We start from the raw sequence: 9,231 nt of genomic DNA on the forward strand, positions 1-9,231 counted from the left end.
TTCATAGTTGAAGCCACTTGGAACACCACAGGGTAATGGTGTGTCCGGACGTCGTAATTAAACCTTATGAAATATGGTGCGATCTATGATGTCTCTTACTGATCTACCGCTATTATTTTGAGGTTATGCATTAGATACAACTGCATTCACTTTAGATAGGACACCATATAAGTCCGTTGAGACGACGTCATATGAACATTGGTTTGGCAAGAAACCAAAGTTGTCGTTTCTTAATGTTTGGGGCAGCGATGCTTAAGGCTTCAGCCGGAGAAGATCGAACCCAAAGCGGACAAACACATCTTCATAGGATACCCAAAGGTTACAGTTGGGTATACCTTCTATCTCAGATCCAAGGACAAATTGTTTGTCGCTAAGAATGGGTTCTTTCTCGAGAAGGAGTTTCTCTCGAAAGAATTGAGTGGAAAGAAGATAGAACTTGATGAGGTTGTTGAACCTTTATTTCAACCAGAAAGTGATGCAACACAGAAAGATGTTTTCTGTGGCGCCTACGTCTGTTGAATAGGAAGTTAATGACAGTGATCATGAAGCTTCGGATCAAGTTGCTATCGAACCTCGTAGGTCGACAAGGATATGTGCTACTCCTGAGTGGTGCGGTGATCCTGTCTTAGATATCATGTTGTTAGACAACAATGAACCTACGAGCTATGGAGAAGCGATGGTGGGCCCATATTCCGACAAATGGTTAGAAGCCATGAAATCCGAGATAGGATCCATATATTAGAACAAAGTATGGACTTTGGTGGACTTGCCCGTTGATCGGCAAGCCATTGAGATAAATGGATCTTTAAAGAAGAAGATGGAAATGGGCGGTAATGTTACCATCTATGAAGCTCGATTTGTGGGAAAGAGTCTTTTCACAAGTTCAAGGATTTGACTACGATGAGAATTTCTCACCCGTAGCGATGCTTAAGTCCATCGGAATCATGTTAGCATTAGCTGTATTTTTCGATTATGAAATCTTACAGATGGATGTCAAAACAAGTTTTCTTACCAGTTTTCGTAAGAAAAGTTGTATGTGATACAATAAAAGGTTTTATCGATCCTAAGGATGCTAAAAGGTATGCTGGCTCCAGCAATCCTTCTATAGACTAGAGCAAGCATCTCGGAATCGGAATATATGTTTTGATGGAGTGATCAAAGCTTTTAGGTTTATACAATGTTTGCTAGAAACTTGTATTTACAAGAAAGTGAGTGGGAGCACTACAACATTTCTGATAAGTATATGTGGATGACATATTGTTGATCCAAAATAATGTAGAATTTCTGGAAAGCATAAACGGTTGTTTGAAGAGTGTTTTTCAAAGGAAGACCTGGATAAAGCTGCTTACATATTGGGCATCAAGATCTATAGAGATAGATCAAGACGCCTGATGGTACTTTCAAAGAACGCACACCTTGACATGTTTTTGAAGGAGTTCAAAATAGATCAGTCAAAGAAGGGGTTCTTACCTGAGTTGTAAGGTGTGAAGTTGAGTAAGACTCAAAGCTTGACCACGGCAGAAGAAAGAGGAAGGACGAAGGTCGTCCCCTATGCTTTTGTCATAGGCTCTATACGGTATGCCATGCTGAAGTACCGCACCTGATGTGTGCCTTGCCACATGTCTGGCAAGAGGGTACAAATGTGATCTAGGAGTAGATCACCAGATAGCGGTAAAAAATTATCCTTAGAGGAATAAGGAAATGTTTCTTGGTTATGGAGATGATAAAGAGTTCGACGTAAAGAGTTATGTCGATGCAAGCTTAACACCTATCCGGATAACTCTGAGTAGAGATACCGGATAGGTATAATGGAGCAATAATTTGGAATAGCTCCAAGTGGAACGTGGTAGCAGCATCTACGATATAAAGTTTTGCGAAATACATAGGGATCTGAATATGGCAAGACCCGTTGACTACAACCTCTCTCACAAGCATAACATGATCAAACCCAGAACTCTTTGAGTGTTTATCACATAGTGATGTGAACTAGATCACTGAGTCTAGTAGACTCTTGGATGTTGGTCACATGGCGATGTGACCTGTGAGTGTTAATCACATGGCGATGTGAACTAGATTATTGACTGTAGTGCAAGTGGGAGACTGTTGGAAATATGCCCTAGAGGCAATAATAAATTGGTTATTATTATATTTCCTTGTTCATGATAATCGTTTATTATCCATGCTAGAATTGTATTGATAGGAAACTCAGATACATGTGTGGATACATAGACAACACCATGTCCCTAGTAAGCCTCTAGTTGACTAGCTCGTTGATCAATAGATGGTTACGGTTTCCTGACCATGGACATTGGATGTCGTTGATAACGGGATCACATCATTAGGAGAATGATGTGATGGACAAGACCCAATCCTAAGCCTAGCACAAGATCATGTAGTTCGTTTGCTAAAGCTTTTTTAATGTCAAGTATCATTTCCTTAGACCATGAGATTGTGCAACTCCCGGATACCGTAGGAGTGCTTTGGGTGTGCCAAACATCACAACATAACTGGGTGGCTATAAAGGTACACTACAGGTATCTCCGAAAGTGTCTGTTGGGTTGGCACGAATCAAGACTGGGATTTGTCACTCCGTGTAAACGGAGAGGTATCTCTGGGCCCACTCGGTAGGACATCATCATAATGTGCACAATGTGACCAAGGAGTTGATCATGGGATGATGTGTTACGGAACGAGTAAAGAGACTTGCCGGTAACGAGATTGAACAAGGTATCGGGATACCGACGATCGAATCTCGGGCAAGTACAATACCGCTGGACAAAGGGAATTGTATACGGGATTGATTGAATCCTCGACATCGTGGTTCATCCGATGAGATCATCGTGGAACATGTGGGAGCCAACATGGGTATCCAGATCCCGCTGTTGGTTATTGGCCGGAGAGTTGTCTCGGTCATGTCTGCATGGTTCCCGAACCCGTAGGGTCTACACACTTAAGGTTCGGTGACGCTAGGGTTGTTATGGGAAATAGTATGTGGTTACCGAAGGTTGTTCGGAGTCCTCGATGAGATCCCGGACATGACGAGGAGCTCCGGAATGGTCCGGAGGTGAAGATCGGTATATTGGACGAAGGGTATTGGAGTCCGGAAGTGTTCCGGGGGTATCAGGCTATGACCAGCATGACCGAAAGGTGTTACGGGAGCCCCGGCAAGTGTAGGAGGGCCTCATGGGCCAAAGGGGAAGGGGCAAACCAGCCCACTAAGGGGTGGTGTGCCCCCCCCCCCCCAACACCCTTTCCCATGTTACTTGGGGGGTTGGGGCGCCTCCACCTGGCTTGGGAGGCAAGCCTCCACCTGCTTGGCTTGGGGGGCAAGTCTCCCTAGGATTTTCCCTAAGGAGATCCAATCTGTCTAGCCGCCGCCTCCTAGGGGAAACCCTAGGGTGCCTCCCCCTCTCCCCTTGCCCCTATATATAGTGGAGGGGTGGGAGGGCAGCCGTGACCTCTTCCCTGACGCAGCCCTCCCTCCTCCAAATCTTCCTCCTCCTCCGTAGAGCTTGGCGAAGCCCTGCAGGAATACCACAAACTCCACCGCCACGCCGTCGTGATGCTGGAGTTCTCCCTCAAGTTCTCCTCTCCCCTTGCTGGATCAAGGAGGAGACGTCCCCGGGCTGTACGTGTGTTGAACGCGGAGGCGCCGTCCGTTCAGCGCTAGATCGGAATCAACCGCGATCTGAATCGCCGCGAGTACGACTCCTTCATCCGCGTTCTTGCAACGCTTCCGCTTAGCGATCTACAAGGGTATGTAGATGCACTCCCCTTCCCCCCGTTGCTAGATTACTTCATAGATTGATCTTGGTGATGCGTAGAAAATTTTAAATTTCTGCTACGATCCCCAACAGGTAGGATCTACTGGAATTTTTTGAGCAAGACACTCCGCCTTCAGCAAAGGGTTGATCTCACATAAAGCAAAACATTCTTCGTTTTCTCTTTTATTTCTGCCTTGCATGCCTGTCAGCCTGTGTGATCATTCCCGTTTGCTTTGGTTCTATGTAATCACAAATATCTGTTCATCTTAGGTTGCTCAACATTTACGTGTATCTCATAATGGCCTACGATGCGACTGTCGGCGTGAAGCATGGCAGACTGGAGTGGCTTGGGGTCTATAGAATGCTGCGAACGAAGGGTGGCCTGATGAAGGTGCTGAAGCATACCTTTCTTGATATCTTCGGTGGAAACAAGAAGTCAGTCTCGATAAAAAGAAGGAACAAAAAGGGCCAGTAAGGGAGGGGGGGAGGGGGGGGGGGGGGGATGCAAGTAGGGTGCTCACTTGTGTCATCTGGTGGCAATTATTAGTAGAATCATTAGGTTAAGCTGGTAGGCTCAATGGGTTCTTCACACCGTACCGTATGCTTGTGGTGTGGCTGCGCACTGAAGAAGATAGCATGTTCTGCGTTTGGATGGAACGCTGGACTTACCTTTTGTTGGTACGGTTTCAGCGAAGTCGGTGAACTGAATCGTGTTTATATCGAACTGAAGATGGTGTGTTCTTCTTTGGTTGTAGCAGAAAGTCAGAAGGTTAAATGCAAATAGTTGACAGTGATGGATTAAGATGTGCCAGGATTATCAAAGGACTTCCCCATCATCCCGGGAGCTCTTTTATTTATTTATTTATTTATTTTATTTATTATTGACCAAGTCTACACTTTTGGCGTCCATCATACTGCATACACGCGCCGGGGGACGCAGCGTGCTGCTCAAACGGCGATGCTGTTGGGAATCCCGCCGACGTGTGGCGCCGCAGGGTCGGCCCTCGGCGCGAGCAGCGTGTAGGGCACCTCCACGGGCCCGTTTCGGTTCCGCAGAGCGCCGTCGGCGTTCCTCTTCTTGACGGCCTCCGCGACGGCGTCCAGCTTCGCGTTGAACTCGAGCAGCGCCTTGGCTGCCCGCTGCTCGCTCGTCCACCGTGCCGTGTCCGGCCGCTCTCCCATGAGCGGCTCCCCTGGCTTCACCGGCGGGCTCATGGTGAGCGCCATGAGGCCGAACGCCTCGTTCTTCGGGGTGATGTGACCGAGGAACTCCGCCTCGGTCACGGCCGCCCCGGCGTCGGCCGGCATCTCCCCGGAGGTGACGGTGGGGCGGTTGGGGACGAAGCCGTTGTAGGCGTACTGCCCGAAGCTGACGGCGGAGTGGTAAGCGGAGCCGAGCCAGATGATGGTGGCGCAGGTCTCCACGAGGTCGTTGACGCTGTCCATCGCCGGCCACCACGGCGCGTCGCTCAGGTCGCCGTGGCCCACGTTGCGCACCTCGCTCCACCATGCCTGCAGCTCGCTGTCGCCCGCGACGGCGCCGTCGCCCTCGGCGTAGTATATCGCGCAGTAGTCGGTGACCCATTCCTTGATGGCTGTCCAGATCTCCAGCCCGTCCACGGCGTACGGGTAGTCCTTTATCAGCAGCTCCAGCTCCCCAGCCTTCTTCGGATCGCCTCTCGCCACACCTCTGCGTACATACAAATGCATCAAGTATTTCAGATTCTAAAGCTGTGCATGCATTGTAGGATTATCAATTTTATCAGCATTTTAGTCGGTACGTCTTGATGTGTTCGTTGGGGAAAAAGAGTTCGGTGACCCATTTCCAGATCGCCGTCAAGATGTTGAGCTCGTCGTTTCTCGGCAGCTCCAGCTCCTCAGGTTTCTTCGGAGCTCCTCTCACCATTCCACTGCGTAGTATGTGTACAAACAATAATGCTAGACCTATAAAGACTCCACAAACGTTTAACTTTTCTAACTAATACTAATTCTCTCCCCCCTTAATCTAACTGGGCTGGTCTCCTTCATCCCTCTTTTACCAATCATAATCCTCCACATCAGTTTGTGTTTAAAAAATTGAAATAACCTTTTGTAGATGTAGCATCACTCATGTACAAATGCATCAATTAATCATTCCAAATTCTAGGTGTGCCATTTGATTGTAGAGTTTACTTAATAGTACCTAGGTTTTTCGCAAAAAAGAATTAGTACATAGGTCAGTTGCACTTTACTCACCGCTTGATGAGTTCGTTGGGGAAAGCGAGCTCGGTGAAGTTAAATGAAGCGTATGCCTTGGAGGACATCTCCATGCCGTACTTGCCGGTGAAGAAGTTGACCTCGTGCATGTTGCGGTAAAAGGCACCGCCCTGTCGCTCGTCGCCGGAGCCGATGACGATGTGTCGTGCCGTGGAATTTGTGTCCAAGGTGTTCCGGAAGTGCGGCTTGAGAAGCTTGTGGATTGGGTGCAGCACGCTGAGCTGCCGGTTCGCCGCGATCACCACCGGCTCCATCGTCGCGTGCGTCCTCAGCCTACACACACCACACAAACCAGTCAACATGACATGAGCACATGCTATGATTCTCATCACACTGATTAGCGTAGTAAGGGTAGCGTACCAGTGGAGGACGTAGTTGTTCTTGCAGGCGTCGTTGGAGGCGGCGTGGGCCTTGGCGAGGTCCCACGCCGTGAAGGTGTCGGAGGCGGCGTCGCCGGCTTTGAGTTGGTCGGGCGGAGTGTACACCGTGCTGGTGGCGCCGAGGCGCTCATCCTTGGGGTGCGGCGAGCTAAGCTCGATCGCCAAAGGCTTGAGTGTGGAGTCGTCTTGCAAGAAGAAGAGAGTCCTTGTGGCATACGACTTCCTCTCGGAGATCTCGCCCTTCTCCTCGTCGCCTGGCAGCTCGTTGATGCGCTTCAGGTACGGCATCACCCAGTCGTGGTGATCCACAACGTACAACCTGTCCTTTTCTATAGCCTGCACAATTCGCGCAGTGGTCCGAGAGCACACTTACATTTTTGTGTTTGAAGAGATATTAACGGTTTTGCCATTTCTTCTCAATTAAGAAAATCTTACTCATAATTTGAATGATTTCACGGTTGCTATTGCTATTGGACCATATATATTAGGAACATATTTTATCCAAACACTTTTACTTTCTTATTTTGCTTTTTCTATGAACATGTGTGTGTGTGTGTGTGTGTGTGTGTGTGTGTGTGTGTGTGTGTGTGTGTGATATGAACATATATTTCCTTTATAAACTTGGTCAAAATAATTATAATGTTTGACTTTGAAGAAATTTTACATGCCTTATAATTTGACAAGGAAGAAATATATAGTACGTACCTGCGCCACGGTCATGTTTCCCAAGTTCTTCTCAATGTGCTCTTTGGTTATCTTGCTGTCTTGGTCACCATACAGGGCCCGGTCAAGCTTGCTCGTGAGTGGGAGGCCGGTGACGAGCTCGATGGACAGGGGGTTTGTCCCCGCGAGTGTTTGCCTGGCGAACTCTTCATCGGTCCGCCAAGCTGTTCGATTCGCTATATATGTACACCAAAAATAGGTTTGATGAGTTCAACTTCCGTGGCATCACACATACATACTTGAAGCTGATAAGTTGATCGAGAGACCGGGGTGAGACGACAATTGCGGTACCTGAGATGACCTGTGGGACGGGGAATGCGATGGGCTTGGCGTTGGTGTCGAAGAGGCCGTGGACATCCGCCAAGGACCCGAAGTGGCCCTCGAGCTTGGGAAGGTTGGGCGCCTTGGCGACGGCGCCGGTCCGCTCGTCGCATGGGATGTAGACCCCTTCCTCCAGCGACGCCCGCGTCTCGCTCGCCGGGTCTGCCTTGCTCGGAGGCCGGCTGGTCCTGGTCCGGCGAGGGTACGGGTACTCTTCGGACCCTCCCAGCACCGGGCGCGCCAGGTCCTCGCGCAGGTCCGGGTTTCCCAGGTCGTTGTAGAGCGCGTAGTCGTACACGCGGTCCCATTTCTGCAGCGGCGCGTCTGCCGGCGCGCCCTCGCCCCGGAGCAGACGGAGCTCGTCTTCCCTGTCCTTGCGCAGCGCCGGCGGCGTCTTCTCCTTCACGTACGCCTGCACCAGAATCACCAAACGTACGTTGTAGCTTATATACTATGCAGGAAAACAGTTCATGGCAGCTGTGTGTTAGTGCACTCACGTCGTTGGTGAAGAAGAGGCGGTATGGGTGCTTCCCGACGGGATAGACCCATCCGTTGCAGACGAAGTGGACGGCCGGCGAGCTCAGGCTCAGCAGCTTCAGGTACACGGGGAAGTCGGAGTTGTTTGTCACGAGCACGGCGCCGGGCGCGCCCAGGGCCTCGTCCCACAGTAGCTCCACGTCGACCTCCGTCTCCCCGCTGGATATGACGGCGTCCAGCGCCGCCGCCTCCCCTCTCACGCCGCGCTCATCACGCCCTGTAGTATGTTTGTTAGAGTACTCACGGTGGTCTAACTTACGGCTGGCCATCTGATTAAGCTACAAACATGCTACGTACGTACCGGCGACGGTGGCGCTGACGAGCTGGAGGGACAGCCTGAGCGGGCCGTTAGGCGAGTCGGAGCTCTGCAGCAGCAGCTTGCCTTGGACACGGGCGCTAGTGGCGGCGGACGTGGTCTGCACGTCGGAGCCGGCCACTGCACGCGTGGCCGTGGTGGCGCCATGGCTTGGGCTGGTGCTCGGGTGCAAGATTTTGAGCTGCGAGCGAGCCGCGGAAGGGACGAGCATTGGACGTGGTCCGTCCCGGCGCTCCAGCGCCCCTGCAGGACGGAGCATCGTCGCGGTCCATCCCGGCGCCCTAGGGCCCGTGGCGGACGGAGCATGCGGGCCGCGGGCACACGGACGTGGGCTCTGACGGATCTGCATCGGCATCGAGTCGGTCAGGCGAGAGCGCGCTGATCACAGGTATGCTTGGTGCTGGGTGGTTGGCATTGTGACTCGGGACACACATATATATACATCGTCGGGCGAAAGTTGGCACCGATGATGCTACTAATATCCTAAAAAAAAACATGTGCTACTAATTCTCTAGTCATTGAGTTTCATTCAAACAAATAGATGTACAGTAATATAGTTTGAAATAAAATTTTGTTTTACTTTCCTTTTCATAAATGTGTTTTTTCCAACAAGATCTTTAAAACAAGACCAAAATTGAAATCAATTTTTTGACAACTACTCCCTCCGTTCCAAATTACTCGTCGCGGAAATGGATGTATCTAGAACTAAAATATATCTAGATACATCCATACCTGCGACAAGTAATTTGGAAAGGAGGGAGTAAATCACAAGGCTTCAAACTTGTTTCGTCAAAATTCATTAATTCCATGCGAAAAATCAATAACGTTTTATTCTTTTTCGCATAAATAATCTTATTGTTTCACTCTGGCCCGTGTTCCATGGTGTACCATTATGTTTCACCTTGTTTTAATATTTGAATTTGAAAACTTGTTG

General features: G+C 49.8%; 1 protein-coding gene across 2 annotated transcripts; it reads right to left on the reverse strand.

Annotated features, from left to right (window-relative positions):
* Positions 1 to 4,578: 4,578 nt before the first annotated feature.
* Positions 4,579 to 8,718, reverse strand: LOC125540143 (linoleate 9S-lipoxygenase). 2 transcript variants are annotated; one of them, XM_048703732.2, is made up of 8 exons: positions 8,283 to 8,718; positions 7,942 to 8,198; positions 7,415 to 7,856; positions 7,106 to 7,299; positions 6,381 to 6,736; positions 6,000 to 6,293; positions 5,546 to 5,674; positions 4,579 to 5,454 (listed from the first exon to the last, which is right to left on the reverse strand). In XM_048703732.2, the coding sequence occupies exons 1-8, from the start codon at positions 8,650 to 8,652 to the stop codon at positions 4,713 to 4,715; spliced, it is 2,784 nt and encodes a 927-aa protein (XP_048559689.2). In that variant the 5' UTR covers positions 8,653 to 8,718; the 3' UTR covers positions 4,579 to 4,712. The 2 variants fall into 2 exon arrangements, with proteins under 2 accessions (XP_048559689.2, XP_048559690.2); XM_048703733.2 differs by lacking the exon at positions 5,546 to 5,674 and having other exon boundaries at positions 8,283 to 8,716.
* Between the last annotated feature and the right edge of the window lie 513 nt (positions 8,719 to 9,231).

Source organism: Triticum urartu, chromosome 2A, assembly GCF_056163025.1.
Source record: "Triticum urartu cultivar PI428250 chromosome 2A, HENAU_Tu73, whole genome shotgun sequence".
Lineage (NCBI taxonomy): Eukaryota > Viridiplantae > Streptophyta > Magnoliopsida > Poales > Poaceae > Triticum > Triticum urartu.